Source organism: Acipenser ruthenus, chromosome 6 (assembly GCF_902713425.1).
Source record: "Acipenser ruthenus chromosome 6, fAciRut3.2 maternal haplotype, whole genome shotgun sequence".
Taxonomy (NCBI): Eukaryota; Metazoa; Chordata; class Actinopteri; order Acipenseriformes; family Acipenseridae; genus Acipenser; species Acipenser ruthenus.
In genome coordinates, this window is record NC_081194.1 from 47,172,688 (window position 1) to 47,198,568 (window position 25,881).

The 25,881-nt window shown below is 36.1% G+C and overlaps 1 protein-coding gene across 1 annotated transcript; it reads right to left on the reverse strand.

Moving 5' to 3' along the window:
• Positions 1-55: 55 nt before the first annotated feature.
• On the reverse strand, positions 56-25,064 carry LOC117411305 (protein jagged-1b-like). The gene is made up of 26 exons (XM_034018604.3): positions 24,710-25,064; positions 23,839-24,144; positions 17,987-18,041; positions 15,583-15,840; positions 15,062-15,122; positions 12,657-12,787; positions 12,398-12,517; positions 10,810-10,923; positions 10,437-10,550; positions 9,643-9,756; positions 9,156-9,202; positions 8,693-8,866; positions 8,225-8,375; positions 7,534-7,698; positions 6,833-6,946; positions 6,491-6,604; positions 6,288-6,401; positions 6,074-6,190; positions 5,551-5,578; positions 5,300-5,385; positions 4,469-4,582; positions 3,468-3,577; positions 3,117-3,356; positions 2,719-2,850; positions 2,450-2,600; positions 56-2,019 (listed from the first exon to the last, which is right to left on the reverse strand). The coding sequence occupies exons 1-26, from the start codon at positions 24,779-24,781 to the stop codon at positions 1,568-1,570; spliced, it is 3,654 nt and encodes a 1,217-aa protein (XP_033874495.3). The 5' UTR covers positions 24,782-25,064; the 3' UTR covers positions 56-1,567.
• Between the last annotated feature and the right edge of the window lie 817 nt (positions 25,065-25,881).

Consider the following 25,881-nt stretch of genomic DNA (forward strand, 5'->3'; position numbering starts at 1 on the left):
TCCATTATATTATACAGCAAACGGATGGTAAATAAATTCAAAACAAAACTGGATCCTCTTTTCATACAAAATATTTAATAAATATTACTTTCAAAAAAATATTGGCAGGAACAACACGTCAAATTCATTCTTAAGTTTGTAACACTAAAGTAAAAATACACAAGGTATCTCCATGATCTCAAGGGTTAACGAATGAGATTAACATGCTAAAAGAGCCTTAAAAAAAAAAAAAAAAAAAAAAGCACTGCAGAAGCACCTATTCCTCAGTTAGGCAAGCAGTGTAACGTGTGGCGATTCTACATTGATCTCAATAGGAATTTAACTGTTTAAGTATTCAGTGTCAGCTTTTTACAATTTTTCATTTTAAACCAGTAGATTAAAAAACAAAGAAAAAAATTCATATCTGCATCTGGTTCTTTATAGAGTGGGGGAGGGGGGAGAGGGACGGCAACATTTAAAAACAAATTGCTGTGCGTTCTTCTAAACTGCACTAATTTAACATGAAACCATTTACCTACAGATAATATTTTGTTCCCTTAAAGTTTTTTTTTGTTTTTTTTTGTTTTTTTTTGTTTTTTTTTTGTTTTTTTTGGTCAGACACGTCTGTCGCTCAGTTTTCTAAACCCAAAGCAGCAAAATTATACTTATATGATTTTTTTTCACATGCCTTAGTAAGTACTTACACAAAGTGTCCTGGCAAAAATTATACTATAGAAATTGTTCCAAACATCTGACGTTGTACAAAAACAGCTCAGGCATAAATGCCCATTCTATTGTTAAAAAATAAACGATTCTTTTTAGAACACTTTTGGCATTTAGGCAACATGAAACACAAAATTGTCATCAAAAATAAAGAAGCTGTAAGCTTACAAAGCTATCAAAACCTTCAAATCTAAACAATACATATAAATAAAAAGGAATGGTATTTTAAGGCTCTTGATTATTAAGTTAATAAAATCAAATATACACAGTGATTAATTAAAAAAAAAGAATCATATTTACATATCTATACAAAGTTCTAGTTTGATACTTTAAATTCTTCATTTTGGCAGCAATGCTGACATTTTTCACCTTCCCAACAAAAAAACAAATATATATATATAATAAAAATAATAAATAATTTTTTCTTGATGGCTGCTGTGGTTTTGAGCTGGAAAGGCACTTTCAAATACAGAACTAGTTGTTCATTCACAATAAAAAAAAGCCCATATAAATGCCAAAATTCAACTACAAAAAACAAATATAGACTATTTGCAAACATTTTGCAAAACCTTACACTAGAGGAATGTCTATTCGGTTCATAAATACTTTTAAAGCATATCAATCATATACATCTGTAACTGGATTTATAAGAGGGCACTTTAAACTAGTTTTGCATAGATGTGAAATGCAGCACTTGGTATTCCAGCCAACCACAGCAATTATCATTGCCAGTGTAAGCCAGCTTGTCAAAACTTAAATTAACACAGGGATTCTATGCAAATAATAACTTTAGACTCAAATATTACACACCAGTTTAAGAACTTCAAACTCAGCCGTCACCGATAGTGAATGGCTCTGCTGTCTGCTATACGATATATTCCATCCGATTTAAGCTCTGTGCCGTTTCCAAGTCTCTGTTATCTTGTTTATTTGTGCAGTTTGGATTTTTTGTGGGACTGGTGTGTGGAGTTTTGTCTTCTCTGTCGACCAGTGTGTATGCTGGCTGTTTGGTAAATCTTGTCTTCTGGTGTTTATCTATGTCTTCTTCTACTTCTGAATTATGCGTCCTAATTTTGGCAATTATTGAGTTTTTGTTTTCAAATTCTTTAATGGAGACACTGCTCGCCGCGTGCTTCTCGATGGGGTTTTTGATTTGGTTGAGTTGTTCGCGTACATTGTTTGTTGTGTTGTCCTCGGTTGCTGCGTGCGTGTGACTGCTCTGCTTTCTTCGTCTACGCATGCACCACAAGAAGGCTGTGACCAAGGCAAGGATCCAAATGACAATGAAAACAGAGCTTAGCAATGGCACCAAATAATCTGTTTGAAAAAAAAAAGTAAGCAATAATTAACATTTGCATTAATATTTTATCATCAAACTCTGATGTAACGCAGATAAAAGTTCAAACTTAAGAAACTTTGTTCCCTGCTGATATTTTACCAGACGTTTCAAAATCTGTTCTTTTATAAAAAAGGACAAATACTTTCACTTGCACACAAGATACTGATACATTTTTGAGAATTTCCTCCTCAATTATGTTGTATATAATCCATTTACCAAAATCAATCAAATATTATTCAGCTAAAACAACTTTAAGTCTAAAATTCTATGGTAATAATTCATTAATAAAACAGGTTTGGAAACCTCCCCTTGGTTTATTAAATATGCACAGAAATGTATAGTGTAACAATTTCACTTCAGTGAAGAAGTAATAATAATAATAATAATAATAATAATAAAGCTTCTTACCAGTCTTATTCACTGGTTCTCGCCTCTGTACACGAACTTCAGCAATACCTCCAATAATAGTGTTGTTTCCGTCACGTTTACTGACGAGATCAATAATTTTATCAGTTATGTCTTTAATTGGATTCCTGTCCTGTCTCTGGATGTCTGTGGACTTAAAAGAAAAAAAAATCTATTTAGACACTGTCAGAGGTTTCCAGTCACCCCGCTGTACAATAAATAGAATTACAATATTTGAAGAGAAAACATTTCTTAAATTAAAATATACATACTATTGCCACATGAATTTCATTATTAGCAGAAGGTGAGGGTTCACAGGCCATGTAGACAGAATATTCCAAGGAAAGGTTCTTCACAACATAAAGGTGCCTCAGCTCATTGCAGATATGTTCTGTGGTGAGCCCCTAGAACAAAACATACAAGATAAATCAGAATACTGAAAAAGTTTTAAAAATACAGTATTTGTAATTTTCAACATTTTAATAAGCTTCTTAACAGGTTACAATAAATGTGTTTAATATTGTATCATGCTAACAACTGTACTAACACAAATTGCACTCAAGATCTAAGCTTTAAAAGGTTAACTTAAATTGTTATCTGAATTTAAGCAGGTACAACAAAAAAAGATTATAAAATCAAACCAGGATATGCCTTCATAAGAGTGACTTACTGGTGGCATCATCTCCTTATTAAATGTGAAAGTGATATTTGCACAGCTGTCGTCTAAGAAATTGGACCTGGGATGGCATTTGGTTTTAACTGGTGGCTGATTGGAAGGCCAGCATTCACCCAGTCCAGCACAAGGAGGCACAAAGCAGTGGTCATCCTTTATCGCAATGCAGGTTTGTCCAGCAGGGCACTCATTGAGACCCTTACTGTGCACTTGACAAGATTTAGGACCACACCACACCTACAAGAAGGCAAAGCAACATTTTAAAAGATTTGTACTTAAAAGAAATGTACATTATAAACTGGATAACATTTTAGAAAGAAATAAAGAATAAATATAAGCTTTATGTACCTTTGTACATGTGACTTTTCCATTTAGGCACTGGCATGTATTGCAGTCTTCCTCCCATCTGGAGCCATCTGATGGGACACGACCATCGGCGATACAAGGCCTTCCTGTAACTAACAAGAAAAAGAAAAACATTTTCCTATTAAAACACATGGTCAGGATCAAATGGCCTTAACACAGTACTACTTTATTTTAAGCTTCATTTATGGAAAATAATCCAAAAACACTTCTTGAAAAGGACCAAAATACAGAGATAGCATCCTAACTCAAGGAAAAGCAACAAGGTTTTATTGCATTGGTTTTTTTTTAAAACTTGATTCTTACAAATTGGGAAGAAATTCCAAAAGGTATGCAATAGTCTAAAGAGTAAGTAGTGGGGTTCTGAAAGAATACAGTGTTATAAGTCCCCAAGTCTTCCTACAAATATTTAAATAACATACCTGTAATTTTTCTTTTCATTGTTAACATCCTGGCAACTTTTTACACTTATAACTTTAAAGTCTGCTTCAAAGCTCTTTTTCAAAATAGCCACTCTAGTGCACTGCGATCTGAGATCTGTCCTCTATATCACTGCAGGAAGAGCAATTTTCCGGACCACATCATAGATCGTTACTGCTTTGCTACCTGTTTGACAATGTGGGCAATAACCCTTACACTATCAGCGCACTAGAGCGGACATTTTGAAAAGAGCTTTGAAAACAGATTTTAAAGTTTTAAGTGTAAAAAGTTGTCAGGATGTTAACAATGAAAAGAAAAATGACAGGTACATTATTTAAACAGTTGTAGCAACACGTGGGGACGTGTAACGCTATATTTTTAGGAACCCCATTACTTCCTCTTTATGGGACAAGTAACTGATGGCACAGGAAGAAGTACCTCATTATCAGATCTCAAACACACCAAGGGGTGAGCACTTTTAGCAGCTTAATAATTGGAGCACAGACACCTAAGGCACAAGACATGGAATATGACAAGGAGTCAAAAGTGTATTAACAATGCACTACCTTCTTGACATCTTGGGCCGCTACGACCAGGTGGGCAGATGCAGCGGTAACTATTAATTTCATCCACACAAGTAGATCCAAATGCACAAGGAGAAGACTGGCATTCATTGATATCTGGACAAAAAAAAAAAAAAAGATCATTTCAGATATGGTTATTCCTTGGGTTTCTTTTTGGCGGAAAAAAAAAGGTTTCACAAGTATTCTTGCCCAGTGTAATCAGATACAGACCAACACTATTAATAATGCTGTGTTTAATGTCATATCATCAAGGGCAAAAACACAAACTTTACTTCACATACATATTGTTGTGCAGTTGAAAATTATGTATTCAGACTATAGATTTGTTAACATTCAACAGGTTATTCAGGTGAAAGTTGTTTTGCATTTATGCATCAGTGCTGACATTTAAGTATGCAACTGCTTCTGCAACACCAATTTAATGGGAATGAGCACAAACTACCTCAGGCGCTCAGGGTGGATTACAAACTACAGACAATGAGGATATTGTGCTCCATGTTACATATTTATAGGTGGATCATCATGCTGAAAATAATTAAAAAGGCACTGGTGTTGGTAAGAAATCTGCCATCGTATAGCCTCTTCTAAATGTTCCTGACTAACTTAAAACTGAAAATAACTCAGCATCTTTGATCTTGTAATTGTTAAATGTATTTTTGTCAGTACTTAGAAAAGTAAAGCTTCTATAATTGAACAACGAAAAGTCAAACTTATGACAAGATTGACTTAAATATGATTTAGCTATATTTTTTGACACAGCTCAATTTAATGAGCATTAAGAAGGATCAAGCTATGCTACATTTTATTACTTACTTATCCGGCAGTCTGGGCCAGCAAAGCCTGGGGCACATTCACATCGGTACCAGTTGTCTCCATCCACGCAAGTTCCACTGTTGTAGCTGGAAAGTAATAGGAAAATAATGTGAGTTTCAAAAGTTCAGTCACAGTGTTCTACTATATTCATTAAGTCACTGGAATAAAGTACTCTACAAATGCTGTTATTTCTAGGCTTATACTCCCCAACAACAAATTACTGTGTAACAATATATGTTGAAATTACTTACCAGGGATGTGGGTTGCAGTCGTTGGTATCTGTAAAACAGAAAGTTATAATTTAAAACACAGAACAAGCAGCATAAAACCAGGTTACAACAATGTTCTGAGTGAATGTAATGGTTGAGTCATGGGCAAGTTTGTGGTGCCAAAGATGTAGTTACTTATTATTATATACTGTTTGCAAAATATATTACATTGCCCTCTTTAATTGCTTCCAGGTTTTTATCATAAACATTGCTAAATACATTTTTAAACATATGTACACAGGAAGAAATCCTTGTAAAGCAAGTAACAGGAAGACATGAGTGGAAGCAGACACGTCGCTCTTTGGCCAAGAATGTACAGAAAGCAAGATAACATCTGTCTTCACTTATCTAATTTGCAACTTTCTCATACCCGGGTCCAGACTATCACACAGAGTGCCTTAGAGACATGGGCTCAGGTGATGGTTAAGTCTTCTGGAAAACCAGTTCAACTTCTGGTTCCAATTCCATGTTTTTGATTTGAGTCAGGTTTGAACAATGTACTTACTCTGTGTGCAAGTAGCCCCTTCCCAGCCTTCTTTGCATACACAAGTGAAGGAATCTCCGCTCACTACACAGGTGCCACCATTCTCGCAGGGGTTTGGCAGGCAGCTGCTGTTTTTTGCTGAAAATTGAAGTTTTTCATTTTTAATGTTCTGGTTCAAAACATCATACATATTTACAAGAGAAACATTACTACATATTTCTGAATTATAGCATACCTATGTTGCAGGTAGCACCTTCCAACCCTAGTGGACACATACACTTAAAGGTGTCTCCCTCATCATAGCAAGTTCCACCATTGTTGCATGTAGCTTCATCGCACTGGCTTTCACCTGTAATAAATTAACTGCTGTTAGAATCATCAGAACATATTCAGTGGAAAAAAAATAAAGGAAAAAAAAAAATCTAAATCAGCACTTACGGGAGTGGCATGTTTTCCCCTTCCACCCATTCTTGCATTCACAGTAAAAATCGTTAACCAAGTCTCGACATGTGCCTCCATTGTGGCAAGGTTTCACGCTGCAGTCATTGATGTCTGAAATGAAAAACAATGCTTAGCTAAATATTTTAAAACCAGTTTTGCACCACATGCACACAAAGATCAATCTTTAGAAAAATGATCACACAATATTACAGTGTTAGCAAGTTAACTGCATAATGTCATTAAGAGTGACTTTCAAATTAATTGGAATATGGGCTGATTCTAATCACAAAAAATCTGAACCTATCTATGTTTTAAAAGGGATTAAAACAAACAACTTACTGGTCTCGCAGTGAACTCCTTCCCAGCCATCACCACAGATGCACTGGTAAATGCTCACTTTGTCAATGCATGTGCCACCATTTTTGCAAGGATTACTTTCACAATCGTTGATGTCTGCAAAAGGATTTAGAAAAATGTTTAGATGCAGCGTTAAAACAATACAGATGATGCAGAGGTTCAACAGACTGTTTGTACAATTATCAAAAACCGATATTAATGCCTTAAATTGTATTTATATATTTACATTACAGTACTTTTAGCTCACACATGAACAATAAATAGTTCCACATTCCCCTTCACTTTGTAACCAAAACCACAAATGGAAATGCAGACTTCTTGGCTCAGTCGGAGGCCATTAAACAACTTCCACATTGACTAGCTGGGAAGTTATTCATCTTAATGCTGAAACACTCTCCTTGCTTGAAACAAGCTTCATTTACAAAAACTACAATAATGCCCAAATTACCCAGCTTCTAGATAAATTAGTGTGTGTTCTGCATGTAACTGGGTGGTGTTTTTCAGGGACGTCCTGAAGATTAGACAAAACTTCCTCAAGGCCAAGGTTACACCAATCTGCATCTTTCAAGGAAACATTTAAAAACCTACAGCAAACTTGAAGGTTTCGAGTGTAATGAAGAAGGCCACGAGCAAACTCAACATCAGGTTGTATTCTCCTAATAAAACAAATACATGAATCTTACTCTCATGGCAGTAAGTTCCAGTAAAGCCTTCCTTGCAGTCACAGGTAAATTTGCCCCCTGTCTGACTCTTGCATCTTCCATGCGGCCCACATACATTTGAGGAGATGTAACGGACCCCTTCAGGTGTGTTGTTAGAGGCTACTGCAACAGTGCAGCTGTCAATTACTGAAAAAAAAGTGTGTTAAACATTTTAAGGTGTGTCTATATATATATCCCTAGTAGCTTAGGAAGAAAACTTAAGATTTCAGCCATAAATCTATGCCAAGTTTTAAGCAAACTACCCGCTGCTGTGGTTGATCTGACCTCCAGTCTGTTGTTCACATAACACAGAAAGGGAAGCCCACCAAGTAATAAGGAAGAACACACACAGAGTTGCTAACATATAGCCAGATTTCTTAGATTTAGCAAAATGTCTTTTTTTTTTTTTTTTTTTTTAGGTATTTCTCTAGAGGCTCTATGCAGAGGCACTGGAAGTAGAAATTAAACTGAAACTATATACACCTTTCAAACTAACGATCCCCTTGAGATCTTTAAATTGGTCTAACAATGAGATATTCCATTACTCAATCTCACATGGTATGCAATAAAAATGTGGAATGCTTTCAGGTCAACAGAATAGGATTTGTTAGTTATTTAAATTGAATTATTTTAAAGATAAATTTGCTAGAACCAGAGAAGAAAAGAAACATACCTTCACATGGTGTAGTGCGGCAATGGTCTTTTAAATGTGAGCAGTTTTTTCCTTCATAGTCTTCAGGGCAGCTACAGAAATAGTCTGTTGCCAGGTTGTAACATTGTGCTCCATTCTGACAAGGGTTTGGTTCACAATAATCTATATCCAACTGAAAACAACAATTAAAAGGTTGTAATATTACAGTGAAAACTGTCTAACTGGCACAATTGCAAATTTAATCTCCATAGAAACTGCCAGTTAGGTGTAAATAAACATTACTGTTTTTCTGAGTGTAGCTGTTTTGCAATCAGCACTGCCTGCAGCATGTTGAATGGAAATTAGTTTTCCATAAGAACCTCTTTAGCACAAAAATCTCTGGTTTTAAACTACGGCTGACTGAGTACCAGGTATTTAGTGTACAGTTAAAAAGAAAATTCCCTGGTAAGAGGTCCCGATATCTAACGTATGAATTTTACCAACACTCACCTGACACAGGTTTCCAGAGAAACCAGCAAGACACAGACATTGGAATCCATTGACTTCATCCTGGCAGCGACCTCCATTCAGACAAGGGTTGCTTGCACATTCATTGACGTCTTTCTCACACAGCTCTCCTGCATAGCCGGGTGGGCAGACACAATGATAGCCATTAACCAAATCCTGAAAGAAAAAAAAAAGAAGCATTATAAAAGATCAACATAAAGGGTCCAAAATAATTAAGATTTCCCTGGCAATCAAACAGGGAAGGAATGCTTATAGTAATTCAATCTGCCGCAGACCAAGATTTTTTCCACCATTGCTAAAGAACACAACAACTTAATTATGCACATTTTCGGTGTTTGAAAGTAAAAGTGATGCAGCCATATGTTAACAGTTGCTATTTTTAAACAGCTGCAAAATCAAAAGGACAGAAAAGAAAAACAAAAAGGCCACAGTTAACAAAACCTACCCTGCAGGTTCCACCATTCTGGCACTGCCCATGACATTCATTAATATCTGTAACAAGGAACAATTCACAAATTCACATATCTGATTGTAAAAAGGCAATACACTTTTCAATTACATAGACATAATTCAAGACTCCCTAGCTCTGCCTAGATAAAGTTGTCAGATTTCCTGTATGCTTTCCTTTAGATAAGCTTATTATAATGGGTGGGAAACATCAGCCATTCTCCCAGTGTAGTTAGTGAAACTTCACATGATTGTTTTAACCAAGTTATCAGAATCTAGCTTGCTGTGGACTAATGAGTTTGATAGAATTGTATATTTTCATTCCAGACTGTCTACTCCCTTTCTAAAAACACCAGTTCCTCAGCTCGATACTTTAGTTGCAGATTAACTTGCCGTAGAGGCTTTGAGCACCGTAGAAACATTAAGCCTGCATGCCATTCAGTTTGACCAACATTGTTATGCATATTAAGATATAGGGCACTCACTGGTATCACAGTTTTGGCCATTCCATCCTGGCATACATTCACAAAAGTATCCACCAATCAGGTTGCGGCAAGAGTTGGCATTCACGCAAGGATTGCCATCACATTCATTGGCATCTTCAGGTAAAACATTAAAATAAAAAGAAAAGTAGATCTTCAAACATGTGATTAAACACTTCTCTAAAATGTCTGTCAATCCTTATTTAATTTGTAACTGTAGCAGACTTTAGTGGTTGTCAAAAGTACTTAGCAAGACAGTATTCAAAGTTGATTGTGGTGGGAAAACACATCTTAAAACCAAATTACTAAATTAATTCAGTTAATTATGACTTTAAGTAGTAAAATAAGGATCTCATGAGGTAAAATAAGAATAATGGGATTAAATTGTAAAGAGAGTTGTTCAAGCATCTCCAATGAGCGTCATGACTCTGGGTACTGCACTCGGTCAGATTAAAAAGGAAACAGCAAGAATGCAGACAGCTCATTCCTTATGAGATCATCTGAGTTTTGAAACCCAGCTGTACCCTCCTTTCTCTGGAGGAGTTGACATGACTGAGAAGGTGTTGCGTCTTTCCCACAGGAACCCAGAGTAGAAAAGGGCTTATTACATTCCTGGCCCTGTGTTTGTTGTTCTAATTTTGCTGGCTGACACTGTGTAATGTTACAGCACATTTGCAATATTGCTCAACATTTGTTAACAATTACACTATGATATATTAAAGTAAACAAATAGAAGATATATAGCTAGCAGCTAGACAGTTGGGGAAAACACAAAAAATGCAAGATAGATAGGATACCTATCAAACATGTTTTTCCAGTCCATTGTGGTGGGCAAACACATTTAAATCCGTTAAGCAGATCTTGGCAAGTTCCTCCATGATTACAGGGGTTATGGGCACAGTCGTCAATATCTGTGTTAAAAAAAAAAAAAAAAAAAAAGAAAGAAAAAAGGGGGGGGGGGTTGTGTTTAAAATCGTATTATTATTATTATTATTATTATTATTATTATTATTATTATTATTATTATTATTATTATTATTTCTTAGCTGACACCCTTATCCAGGGAGACTTACAGTTGTAATAAGGTTACGTGTATAAATCGTAATAATGTGTAAAATTAATTCATTAAATGTATTTTTCAATAATGTGTAGCCAAATAAAAACACTTACTGGTCTTGCAGGACGGCCCAGACCAGCCAGGGGTACATTGGCACTCATATCCAAAACTGGTTTCTACACAACTTCCTCCGTTAGAGCAGGGATCTGAGAGACAAGCATGTTCCGCTGGAAAGGTAAAAAAAAAATACAAGTTTTACAAAGTGCAGTAGTTCTCCCTCCCTTATTTTCTTGCTTTCTTTACTACAATTCTCAGTAACAGCTCCCTGCCATGCCCGTTTTGGAACACCTAAGCTTCATATAATCTAACCAGAGAAGAATAAAGTGCAAATCCTATTGTATTTTCATTAGCTGTCTGTGATTTCACATAGGCAGGAATTCATCTTTCATGTTAAAGTTGACCTGATCAATGCGCCATGACTTACTCCAGACTGTGCTGGGGTTTCATCATTAACAAATTTCAACACTGGTATGGATTCCTACAGAAATTAATTAGGGGTTTACAAACAAGCACTAATGGTTCATTTATCTGGGAATTCCAGATATGTGTCAACATTGTATCCTTGAGAAAGTGGCAGACTTTGAAGGCACAGCTCTCTGTTCCTAAAGCCTGTTTGATTGACAAAAGGCATTAACCCCCCTCCCCCTCCACCTCTCCAGAGCATTACACTCTAAGGAAAGGGCAACAACACTATCTCAGTAAACAATGTGTGTAATACCAAGGTAATAAAGTTGTCAAACTGAAGGGCATCAGTTTAAAAAAAAAAAATCAATTGACTAAAGTATTTTCACCAAGCCGAACTGTAAACAAACCAACCAAAACAAATAAAAATGTGTGCTGAATCAGCAAAAACAAAAATTGAAATTCACACTGGAACGGAGAGCATCAGCTGTTCACATGCTCACTCTTTGTTTCATTCGTTCTGTAATATATATGTTCACATCAACATGTAAACTACACTTACACTGTACAATTTATTTTAAAATGTATTTTCCTTATCGGTAAAATACCATTTCTGCAATGTGTTCTTTGTACACATTACATTAAGAATGACTGTACAGTATACAAATAGTACAATCAAATGAATACCCAGTGCATTTTACTTTAGCCTATAGGCTATTGTAAATAATAATGGTAACACACAAAATACATCATGTCTTCACTGTACACATCACTGTAGAATTCAGAAATAATAAAATATTATTTTAAGTTGAAACTAAAGGAATTTAGCACACTTTCTTTTTACCCAACTACTTAATAGCACACAAAAAACAAAATAGTTAATGTTGCTGCACTAACAAGCCATGATACCATACAGTACCTTACATATACTGTACACAATAACGAAATAATAAATCAATTTTAAATGTACATAGAATAGTTTACAGTGTATGTGTGGCTGCAAAAAAACAGCCTACCTGCTATTTTCTCATTTTCTGGGTCATCGTTAGGGCAGAAGTGGCGGCTGCTCTAATACACTGCACGTACTCATTAATACCAAGTGATTGTAAATTGTCCCAACCCTACTGTACATTATCCTGTTTTTTTCCTTTTTATCTATATAATATAAATATATTCTATGATCAGAAAAATGGAGACCAATTCCACTTTTGGAGACCCTTTTTATTTTAAAGGACATACCCTTTTCGCAGGTGATTCCGAAATAGCCTTCAGGGCAGGAACACTGGTATTTGTCAGGTCCTGTATTGCTACAGGTTCCGCCATTCAAACAAGGTTGATGAGTTCCACAATAGTTAAGGTCTGAGAAAAAAAAAAAATCATGATTGATACATAGCTGATTAAAAAATAATAAAGGCATTTCAAACAAAATCGTGGAACTATTATACGATTATCTTACTCTACCTTTAATTTTACAGCAAAGAATTAAGGAGATTAGTACCTTTGTCACAAAGCTGACCGCCCCAGTTGGTTTCACAGAGACATTGCCATGGTTCAATGCAAGTGCCATGGACACATCCAGGATGCGGAATGCACTTATCACAATACTGCCCTTGCCAACCATAGAGGCACCTGTAAAGAAATTCAAACTTTAGTATTTTTGGTTCCTGTACATTCACAGCTTAACATCCTCAAACCTTAGCTCTTATAATGTGAATCCTGATAGTTTGTTGTTTTCTATAAAACAAAATAAAACAGCTCTGCCAGGGTCTCAAGCCAATTTTGCACAAAAGACTGACTGTTCTTGGAGAACCAGCATGGTGTCATGAAGCACAATACTACACTATTCTATCACTAACAACTGAGAAAGAAAGGGTGGGTGTCCACAATAAATCATTGTCAGGACTTGTCAGATTGGACTATAAATTGGAAAGTCCACTGCAGACAATAGCCAAGCAACCAACAGAAAACAATATTAACCAAGCTGCAACTGCATTTCTAATAAATGACAATATTCTGAATCAGAAGCTTATATGCCACATTATGCAAAAACTATTAGATTAGGTAAAGAAACAGTTCTGTGGAACTGAGAATAACAATAGAGCTTTTGTGCCTTTGTGTGAAGGTTAAGTTTGCAGTCATTTTTATTTTGATAGGTGGCTTTAAAGATACCCTCATATTTTCCCTTTATACCAGTCATTTTTGTATGGACATTTAATGTGGCAGAATACTATTAACACTATACACAATCATATTGTTTCCTACCAAAGAAACAGACAACATGACCATTTTGGAACGCTGGAAGTAAACTGTAAGACTCAGAAATTACAGTCAAGTAGTTGTTTGGGGTTTTTTTGGGTTTTTTCAATAACATTCATAATAAAGTGCTCATAAGAAATCTGACTAGGTTGATGAATCATAAGCATCTCTAGTCTTGTCAGTATAACCCAGCTTAAAGAGCACAAAGAAAAAAAAAATTGGCACGAAGCCAAAAAAAGGATATGGCAGAAATGCTGGGTCATGTGGGATTTAAAAAAGTTTCCTTACAGATTAAGATACAGAAAGCATTGAATTCATATAAAATCATATTGCATTGTTATCTCTAGGCAGCTGGCTCATATATATATATATATATATATATATATATATATATATATATATATATATATATAGAGAGAGAGAGAGAGAGAGAGAGAGAGAGAGAGAGAGAGAGAGAGAGAGAGAGAGAGAGAGAGAGAGAGAGAGAGAGAGAGAGAGAGAGAGAGAGAGATAGAGAGAGAGAGTCACTTAAAAGCTGTCGAATGCTGTATGCAATTCATTTTTCTAACAAAAAACTAAACAGCACGTATGCTATTGCAGACAATACTCAACCCCTGTGGATCCATGCAAATGACGTGTGGGAAAGTTGCACCTTAAGTAAATATGAGCACCAGTGCGTGTCTGGACAGCAAGTAGGAGGTGAGCTTTAGAAGAGTGTCTAAAACCTAGTAACAAAGCCTGTTCTTCTGAGTAAGATGTAGCTACCCCCAGAGGTCATGTTTATTCTGATGTCAACTACACAAATCATTGTTGTTGGGCTCAGCCGATATAAATCTCTGCATCTGATTCACTCAGCTGGACTGCATCCAGGCTGAATAGTGCTATAACCAATTTGCAATTGCTCATCACAATAAAGCTGATTTTTAAATCACAGTTTGAAATTAGAAGTGTTTATGCACTTTAGAAAATAAAGAAATAAATGTACAAACCCAAAACAAATGAAATGCCTCAAAGTCACATGTAAATATGTTCAATTGTACTTGAAACTTGATATTACATTAAATTCCCATCATTCTGACGTCCCTTTTTAGGTAGCCGACAATCTAAAGATGACTAGCAGCAGCAAAGTATTGTTAAGTATTAATACCGAGTTCCACCATGCTAATTGTTAAATTGCCTTGGGTACATCTATGAGTTCTGTTTTCCATTGTTTCTTGGCCAGAATGGAAACAACTTCAAAGCATGGCAGAAAAACTTTGCATTCATCAGTGTCTGCTGACAAGATTCCATCCCAGCTATTAACCTCTCAGCACTCACAGCCTGGCTCACAACAGCAAAGGGACCGAGAGATCTTACTAATCCCCTTTTGAAAAATGTTTGACTTCTGCCCATTTATTGACTATGAAAGGAGGGGGAGGGTTGGACGTGATGTTACAGCCACAGAATATTCATCATGATCACATGAACCATTATAATGCAATAGTTATCCTGCTGAAGCAGAAACAGAGAAAGACAGAAAAGTGTGCAAACTCCCCAGCAGGAACAACATCACTCTTAACTTTGAAAGGGTTAAATACAAATTGTTGTCTGGGGTTAATCCTTTGATACATTTGTTAATATATGTTATAATGTTACTAAGCCGTTTACCTGCACTCTCCAGGATGCTTACAGATGCCATGTTCGTTGCTGCAGCCCTGACGGCACATAGCTGGAAATAATGAGAAACAAGACAACAAGAGTCAGCATGTTGTCAGTTGCCGACATCTCTTAACTCGTGGGAATGTTTTAATCCCTAACCAGTGCAGTAATCCTACCAAATCCAAGACTTATCTGAGCTCTGCTATCGTTCTGCTGGAAGCAGACTGTGTAGGTGGTACATTGCGATTGCAAATCCACCAATTCATCTTCTAACAATAGAACTATAAATAGGCAACATGCATAAAATATGCTGGTCTAAGGCCTAGTGTCAAAAGGGAAGAAGGTAGATTACCAATATTTTTATACTGTTGTTGCAAAGTCAATTAATTGAACATTTTTTTCTGCACCAAACTCTGCATTCCTTCCCCTCCCCCACTTTACAAGTCACACACTGTTCTAAATTCTAAATATACTGCAAAACTTCAGCTGTCAATATTCAGCATTTGTATGATTATGCGTTATTACTGTACCTGTATTGCAATCCGGTCCTGACCAGCCCTCCAAGCAGGTTTTGTTGCCATTTTGATCACAGGTATAGTGCCCAAAAAATGCATCCCTTGGCCGACAAAACTTGTTGCATCCAAAGCCATAGTAGTGCTCATCACAAGTTACTCGAATTTGGTACTCAAACTGGCCGACAGGGCCGTTGCGTTTTAGTGTTTGCCACTGACGATTTGGGTTGATCATACCCGAGTGGACATCCTTCTCAATCATATCCACTCCAGCATCTGTTCAGTAAACAAGAAACCAAAAAAAAATACAATTTGAACGATCAACAACTATGCAGCAGATACTATTTTTATTTTGGATTGTTCTTAAAAATAATTTACTACCCTCTCTGAGGCAAAAGTTACATAAATTTCCTTTTAAAAAAACACACACGCTTCTCTTCTAGCTAGCTTAAGAACCAGTTAAAAAGGTTCAACAAATAAATGTAATTAAGAGTGGTTGAAAAAAGAAACTGATTTTATAAGCTTCAGTTCTCTTCAATCACGTAGGTTTAATCAGTGAATGCTGTTTCAGGTCTAATATTACAATCTTCAAAGGCCATGCCTTTCATTTCCTAAATTCAAAACAGAACCGCAGTTACCATAAATTACAGAGTAGCAACACCAGGCTGCTGCGTAGACTGCTGGCTCATTGCTATGTTCTGGTATTGAGAGAAACTTTACAGGATAGACCTGAAATGTCAAGTGCTTGCTGCTTCTGAGGTTGAGGTGTTAACAGTAAAATGCCCTCCTAGATGGCAAAGATGTAGACATTTGACATGAAATTGATATAAATTATCTCATTTCAAATTTGGCGAAGAAACACTGTGTGAACTAACATAAATTTAGATCTTGAATTACAACCCTTAATGGGCCCTCAATCTAAACAAACTGCAGGATTTGAGCAAAACAGGCTTTAGTTCTTCAATGTGGATTCCCTAGCTCTTCTCAAAGGTTTTCAGTGTTCAGAATGTGTACATCTTACATAGTCAAACAAAAAAAGAAAAGCAAATCTATTAATAGCTGCTGTTTTCTGGTTTCTTAAAAGCAGAACGTTTAAATTATAGTCTGAAATAATATTTCACATTAGTCTGGAATACTATATACAACTGTGGTATTTCACTCTGTGTCTGGACGGTGTGACTGCAACAAACTGCCGCTACCTTATGACCTGCTGCCAGCAGCACTTGACTGTAGGGTGAAGATACATAAAAAGCCATCCAAAATATCCCAGTACCTCTAGAAAAAGGACGAATCTGACAGCAAACTGTTACTTCATAATCAACAACCCTGAGAAGTGGTCATATCTTAAATTTCTTTGATCTCAGCTTAACACTGGTAAAGTGCATTATCAGTAGGACTTAATGCTTCAATTCAAGAAAAGTGTCCCTGCTCTGCAGATCCCTGCATTTTTATTATGAAAACTTTTTTTGTTCTGGGGTTTACTGTTAATTACAAAGTGCCCAGACTTTTCCATAAACCAACAATGTTTTTTTAACATTAAAATGTCCTACCTTAGCTACATAAATACATCACAATGTGGGCAATATGACACAACACTTTTTTTATCGTAATCTATTAAAATTGCTTTCTTTTGTCATGGTGGTTTCAAAGATAAAATCTTTGAAGCTGCAGTATGTTAAGCTTTTCACACGTAAGACTGTGTGGATCTGCAAGAGATGCAAGATATAAAAACATACAACAATATTGCAATAATTTTTAAAAGGAATTGCTTACTCAGTTAAAATACATTGTAATTTGTAATTTACAACAAGCCACACAATGAAAATGAGATGACACTGCCCCACTCTCTCACCAATGTGTCATATTTCATAGATTTTATAATTTCACAGAATTGCGTGTCTTTTGGAGTCCACTGCAAATATTATGTCTGCACATTTCATAATACACAGCTGGGCTTGTAACGTCTGCTAGAGGCCATGTACGACAATGACCCTAGCTAGCACCTGCTATTAGCCATCAACCATATAAAAACATTTTCATAACGAAGTAAGGCATGCCCCCCCAACCCAACCACTACGCCCCCAAACACACACTCTCTCTTTCCTTCCTCCTGCAAGAGCCCCATCTGTCAACGCAAACTCTTTAACACAGGGAATAATCTCCAGTTGGGAGAAGAACGGAAAAATAAACTTCCAGCCTTGTCTAACCAGAGTTGCTCCGAGGTTAAAAATGGGCATTCCCGGAGTGTGTAACATTTCTGTTGGGACTGCGAAATGTAACTGATCTAAGAAAGAACAGGCTTTCTAACTCTCTACAGAGAGAGTGAAAGAGCCTGGATTACAAAGAAAAATACTTTGTTTTTTTTAATAGAATTCTTAAACTTCCATTCAAATATAAAAACAAAAATCAACACATTACTTACCGTTGTTTGTGTCATTGTTGAAATCCAGGGCTTCGACAATCAAAGTGTAGGACCTCTGTGGAATAAAATGAAACAAATGTGTCATCAAATGAAAATGTTTTTTCTACAAGAATGTATTACCAGGCACTGATGAACACTTGTAAATCTTCTGCAAAGACTGATAATTATATGACAAGCCATCCTGTAAGTCTACATGCATTCTCAGAGCTCATTATGGTTTAGACACTTGTGGTTGTCTTCATCTCAGGACTGTGCTGTGTTCATATGCCGAGGAGCGAAATGCAATCCCAAACGGTGACTCTAAAACAAAATATGCATAGTCTGTAATTGTAAGGGACATATCCAGGGCTATTTAGAGATAGTTGAAGCACACCTCAGCAGTGTAATATCAGGTTTTCTTTATTTCATCACCTCATTGAAATGCTTTGTCTATCTTAAGGCCATCACTGCTCTCACAAGTATCTGATAACAGTCCAAATAAGTTATAAACCTCAGCAAGGGAAAGGGAGATTTCAATTCAACCACCAAGGACTCACTGAACACCTACTTGTCACATTTACAAGCATACTAGCCCCCCAATGGGAACAATGAAATTCCCAATAATGATATACAATAATGTTGTCCTCTGTTTTAATCAGACCCCTACCATTGTTCTTGGAAAGTATCCAGCTGTTTTTATCTCTTCCCACCTAGATAAACAGACCTCATACCTGGAAAGCCTTTTTGTTGTGTAGGAACTGCCTCAGCATTTTGTAAGTTATTTATAATGTTACATTTCACTCCTTTGTTCTACATACTGTAGTAAATATTCTTGTAATGCCATTCTGCAAATTAACCTTTTCAACAATGCTGTAATGAGCACTTCTTACACAGCCAATTTACAGAAACAAATAAGAGCTTTATAGAAAGGTAAACAGCTGCCAGGTGTATGCGCAACACGGTACCCATAAATCAGTACAAGCTTGCTTTCTCATGCCTCCACACAGCACGTAATCATGACCCAACATCTATTTTGTTACAGACATTGTGTTGGAATGATGCCTATAGTTTCACTTACTGATAACTGTGGGAAAATACTTCAAAACACAAGCAAATTTGGGCAAGCCTGGACAAGTACCTAGTGCCTCCTGTCATAGGGCTATTAATCAGCAACCTGTAAATTAATATATTAAGAATACCGCCATTTAATTGCAGCTAATTTGTGAATATTATTTTTCAATATAATAAGAGACAAGATCTTTATAATATTCTTAGACGTTAACACTGTCATTATTCAGAGCAGGTTTGAGAAGAATATGTAGAAAATAGAGATCACACCCCTTAAAGATAGTAGAAGCTGAAGCCAACATTGTAAACTATGAGATTAACTGCTGAAAATATTATAAAAAAGTGCAGGTTTGTCCAATTAATCACACCCCATGATTCACGGTCAGGTTATCAGTTGTGAATACCTAACGCATCCAGGTTTGTTTTTCCCCCCCCATGTTCAGGTCAGGGATGACCCTTTTTTTCAATCTTTAAAAGTATCCATTTCTAAGAGATGTCAATACAGCTCACGTTTCCTTAAAGCTACAGAACCAAATTACTTGATCAAATGTCAGACACGACCAAATAAAGAGACACTTAAGATGTGTTCACACTTGTATCGGTTTAGAATATACCGATATGACACCACTTTCTGTCCTAACTCACTTTTCAACACCAGTACAACATCGATACTGTTGCGATATACCTGCCCAATTTAAGATGTTTTATACTGACACACTTACATCAGAGATATTCTATTACACCCAGATACTCAACTGCACTGCTTCTCTATGGGGACCTCCGTCATGCTGCGTGCAAAGGGTTGTGGGATATAGAGCTCGGGAGAAGATTTTCTATTGACTGCCAATGGAGCGGTGTCGGATTGAGCTGCTTTGAGCTAATTTTATAGATGTTTAAAAATATAAAAAACTTGTGAAGTCTATTTTACTCATGGCCAGGGTGTCTTGGTAATGATGACAAACCATAATCTATATGAAAAAATTCTTAGCATCTGAAAAGAATTCAGAGTTTTGCCAGTTCATCCAAATGGGTTTTTGTTTTTCATAAATTCAAATTGGCCATAATAAAATAAAGTCTTTAAGAAGCAAAAGGCTGTTTTGTATTTTCCACACTTTTTAGAGGTAAATATTTACAGCAGCAACTGCAATTGAAATTCTTAAACTCCAACGAAAGTCACGAGAATAAGATTTTTGCCCTAAGTAACGCGGTTCACACTTTATTGCCACATTAGAGATGGTATGTAATACAAACGTATCATTACAGGCACAGCTGCCAGAAATGTTTTCCTCAAAGCTTTTTCAGCCAAGCCAGACACTAAAGGCTCTACTTTTTTTCTTTCTTTTTCTATGTTACAGCTGTCTTGCTGTTGCTAAATGATGGACACAAAAATACCACTATACAAACTAGGAGTGTGTAACATTCATTAAGCTGGGCCGATGTCTGACCTGGCAAGCCTTTTGGAATAATGAGTATTCTGTGAATATGTAATATGCTGAAGTTGCCATTATGTGAAGTAAGGCCATAGTTTGTCTGGGAGCCGAGCTCTGCTGAGTCTACTGCTGCTTCCTGTTGCTCGTCCTGTATTAGCATTATTTCTGGATGGGGCCCATTATGTTCTGTAATCCTCGCTGCAGTCAGTTTGGGCATGCTATTGTTCTTGGTTAATATTAGCTGTGACTGCTCCTGTCTGGGTGGCCAGACCGTAATGTTTTTTAAACTCGGAAAGTACGAAGAACAAACCAACCGAACACAAAACTAAAAACCAAAAATCTACACAGCAACAGGATTTTTTTTTTTTTCCACAGCTGCATAAGGATTTTTATATGAAGATAACCTGCTATATTTACAAATACAACATTGCTTTTTATTAAATCACTACAAGGAATTGCCTATCAATCACTGATTCTAACACTACACCTACCTGCTTAAAGAATCCATTGATAAACTCACTAACTGCAGGGCAAGCAAGGTTCGTAGAAGGAATACCTAGTAACCAGCCAAGCACAACAGTCAGGTTCACAAAGACCAAGCCTAAACAAGAGGCCTCTCCACTTACTTACCTTAAGTACATAAATCCAGGCTGAGCTGGTAAAGGACTCTGAACATTTATGACCAATATTAACAAACTACATGCATCACCTCTGGCTTCCACAGAACAGTGACATGTTTCCCCTACTGACTGAAACTGGTACCAGATTGATAAAACAGCACCACTAGAGAAATGTTACTGGGCATGCAAAAAAAGTATGAAAGTGTAGTTGTCAGGTCTACACATGGCTGAATTTTAGGCTTGGTGGTTTTTACATATACTCTGGGATCTGTGTTTACCAGATCAGACCGTATTCAACTTTAGAACAAAGGAGAATAAAAACAGATTTATTGACCAGGTAAATTAAGATCCATCCACCCAAAACCACAGTAGATCTGTCTCACTAATTTCCTCAATTACTTTAGAAACAAAACATCCTTTAATTTCTTAAACTAAGATGTAAGCATTTCAACACAGGCTCTTACATATTTAATGAGCTAGTGAAATCTGCCTTTTTTTCAGGATTTGTTGTGCTTTTTAATAATGATATAAAAAGCCTTCACACCTAAACAACTATTATAGACAGGATGCCAACATGGACCTTAATGTTTCAGTTTTTCTTTCTGCAGAACTATCTTAATAGATGTTTAGTGGGCAGAATCCCTGCATGGAATGCTCCTCATTTTTCAAAATAAATAAACTAAATGAAACCAGAAACATGAAAGTCAGGGAATCACAGCTGCCAGGTTTGACCCGCTCTGAGTTTGTAACCTGACCGACTGCATGCATCAAAACCTCTTTAAAATAAAAAATAAATATTAAATAATATTCTTGAAAGCAGTTGGCAAACCGATGTGTCTGATTTTTTTGTTTGTTTTGTTCTTTCTTTCTTTTAAAATGTCCAAAGTAATGAATGATGCAATATTAAAAAGAATAATGCAATTTATTGGCAGCATATAAATAATTTTCTAATCAAATGCATTTTTGGAGAGCTTTTTATAATGCAGTATGAGAAGTACGGCTTCTAATGGAAAAGATACTTGACTTCATTGAAACTGATCCAGTCACTGCAGGTGCAGTATTCTTGGTACAATCAGTTCCTTTTCTATGAGAGTCAGTTACCCTGTTCCCTAGCAACTTGTTCAAACCACCAATCATTTAAATGAATTTACAGCTCACCATCTCCACACCCATCATCACAAGGGTATGTAAAATCTTGCACAACAGAAAAGTAGAAAACAATGATTTTGTAAATAACTCAGTTACTTAGCTGTAACATGACTATACTTTCCTGCCTCCCCAAATAACATTTAATTTTCAAAACATTCAACAAAACAAAACCAAACAACTGACCTTGCTTTGCTTATTACAATCAAAATTGCTGGATAAAGGAAGCATGCAACATGACAATATTCAAAAACAACCCTCTCAGTAAAATAATATTGGAGCAGGTCAGAAGAGGAGGAATTTCAAAAGAGTTTCTGGGAAACGCCTTTTTCTTAACAATATGACACAATTGACCCAGTTTTTTTTTTCTTTTGTTTTTAAAAATGGATCACTTTCTCCTGCTGTATTCTATCACACTTTAAAAAGTAGGCAACAGGTGTTTTTCAACCTGTCACAATAGGATTCTTCAACACCTTTAACCATTGTTTGAGGAACTATATTATTTCCCCAGTAAGGTTATGCAAACATCCCCGATTCCCATATCCTTCCCAAATGTAAGCTAGTGTCTTAGCAACAGAGCGGACTCAAAATATCTTAAAATGCAATTTAAACCTCTGATGTTTAAAAGACACATTATCTGTAAAAATGAATAAATAAATAAATAAATAAAAAAATAAATAAATAATAAATAAATAAACCACAACAAAAACAGCAAAATCTTAAGCACTGTTTTTTTTTTTTTTAATGTGTTTCCTCTATTTACATGTACATTTGTAAAACAATACCAAGTATCCGTTATAGCTTATGTCAAACACAAACAACTATTGCATGGTAAATAGGTACCAGTAAAAAGAGAAGCAAGACGTGAAGAGAGGTTATATTATATATATATATATATATATATATATATATATATATATATATATATATATATATATATATATTAAGCCACTTTGCTAAGTAAATTCAAAGTGGTATAACAGTGCACACTAGACCTTCACCTCATTGGTACAGCAAATGGTCCGACCACCTCACATTGATATTAAATTCCTCGTTGATTAAGCGGGAAACTGGCCTCCACAGTGCCAAAAACACATTAAAATGACAGTCTCCCCTTTTTTTCAAAGGTCAATTTTTAATTCATATACGTTTATGACTAGTTAAAAAAAAACTTTTGAACTTTGCCCTGTAACAGCAAAGTACTCTCTTTTTTTCATTAATTTATAATTAAGGGAAGTTGTAGCCGCCTCAGTGTCAAAACATATGTTGTCAGCGCCGTGACATTTTCCTCTAACTTACATTGGCACACAAATCGTTATCAAATCCATACAAGTTTTGACAGCAACATGGATAAATAAAACTACTGTTTCGAAGAACCTTACTTGCAACTCGATGATTGGTCAATATGTAAATCAAGTTCGGGCCAGGCAGTTCGGGTCCCACACTTGAGCCCTCCTATTCTGCCAAATGCTACATTTTAACTTCATAATAAAACTTGCAGTACAAAATGTTAAGCGGTACAAAAACACCAAGATGGTGGTAGTGTATCTGTATTCTGAATAAAGAATGCTTATAACAATAAATGAAGTAGGGAGTACCATCCACTCACCGGCCAAGCAAAGCTGAAAGGCAATACAATCCTGGCTTTTTCTTTATTCTTGATGTGCTTCAAAGAAAATGTATTTCCCCCGATGACAGGGGTAGATCCGGATCCAAAGCTGCAAGGCCCTGCTGCAGAAACTCTGGACTGGTATTCCTTCAAGCAGACTTTGAAATAAGTATCACATTCATCCCTCATACATTTGCTATCCCCAGCATTCCGAGAGCCATCGCAGCAGAGCCCGTTCTGTAATTCACCATTCACATTCTGCATCGACAAGATTTGTAACTCGAAATGCCCCGATGCTAAAGACACCTGTTTAAAAACAAAATGGTCAAAGTTATAAACCAATTAAAAATGCACCTTAAAAGAAACAACATTTAGGCAATATATAAAAATGTCTCAAAAAGCACGATATTGCACAAGCAACCATAACCCTCCCCCTTCTAAAAAGACAAAAAATAAATAAACACAACAAAAAACACCCACTAAGGATTAAGACATAAGGAACAATTAACTTCTTAATTCATAATTTCCGAAACACGAATTCCAAGGCATTATTCTTTATCGTTCAGATTGCACTTTAAAAGCTTCATGTTACATCTGTGTAGATGTCAAACAGATTTAAAGTGCTGCAATTTCCCCAAAATAAATAAATATACAAATATGACTTCCAGTGTTTCAGTAGGTTTACAGATCCTGCGATAGCAAGCAGTTCCATCAGCTGAAAACGCTTGCTTACAAGAAAATCACTGTCCGTATGCAGAGATCTTATTAGCAATTGTTGCAAAATCAGACCGGTTAATTTTCTGCAAAACAGCTGGTACAATACAACAGTGCATTCCTATATACGCAGGCTTTCACGAAACTCCGCACGTACCTTGGTCCGTAAGCATAGTAAAAAGGCATTTAAAGAAAAAGCAGCGAGAACTGAACTCCGTCTTAAAATCATGCCTTCTGCTGTTGCTGTTGTTCTCTTAGAAACTAAAACTCTGGCCGACTCTGGGCTCTAATATACTCCCCTCCGATTTGAACATGCACGAGTGGAGAACAACAGTTTTCAATAGAGCGCCGATTTCAAATGCAAAACAGCCTGCCTTCTTTTATTGCTTTATTCTTCTGCAGCCTTTATTATTATTGTTCTTATTGTTTTTTTTCTAATCAGCTGCAACACAACAATAAAACACACGCGCAAAGTACAGCTTCGTCTGTGAGTGACAAAACTGCTTCATCTATACAGCAAGTAGAAGTGGGTGGGGTAAACGCATGCGTCTCTTTAATATTCAAGAGATGGGCAGGTCGGACGATGAAGACCACACCCTTTTCTTAAATTCTCTTGTCTTGAGGAGAAAAGTGAAAGATAAAAGCATTATCTATTCTAGATGAGAAAAATAACATACTGGGGAATCAGAAATGAGCGACTAAGCTCCTTCAGTGGGGTGACTTCTTAACGTGCACCTGCTGTTTAAAATAAAGATTTGTCGTTTTGAGGGTTATTTTTTTAACTCGTTTGTATATTGTATTTCCATTTGCTATTTCAATAAAATAATAATTGACAACAATATGAGGTGTGATATGAGATTCCTATTATGGTTCTGCACAGAAATGGCCGTACAATAGATTACATTAAGCCTAGTCGTTTTGATGTGCTAAGGACATCGTGTTTATTGCACTGTTTACTTAATAGCATTATGTTGTATATGAAACAATTGTAAAATGTTCAAGGTTCCTTTAATGGCCCTAAGAATACACATCACATCTTACTTTAACTGGGTGTAGTTATCACAAACCAAGCCGTGAATTTGTGTACTGGTAATATCTTATTACAACCTATTCTTTGAGATAAATAGAGGAAACCTAAGTGGTTTATCAGTGTGATATTGAACCCCCTTGTTTATTCACTTCGGGTTTGACGACCAGTATTTAACAGAAAAACTGAACATGCAAGCTGCTTCTAAATACTACACATCCTGACAGCGCAATTACATTTCTTAAGTGTCATTATTACACGTTTTCATAACATGTAAGGACAAAATCAAGATATTAAAACAA

Bases quoted from the DNA above. Each gene is read 5' to 3' on its own strand.
- LOC117411305 (XM_034018604.3), bottom strand. From the start codon at position 24,781: ATGATTTTAAGACGGAGTTCAGTTCTCGCTGCTTTTTCTTTAAATGCC. The intron at 18,042-23,838 runs GTGAGTGGATGG...TTTATTCCACAG, and splicing joins CTTTCAGCTTTGCTTGGCCG to AGGTCCTACACTTTGATTGT. The intron at 5,579-6,073 runs GTAAGTACATTG...TCTGTTTTACAG, and splicing joins AGGGGCTACTTGCACACAGA to ATACCAACGACTGCAACCCA.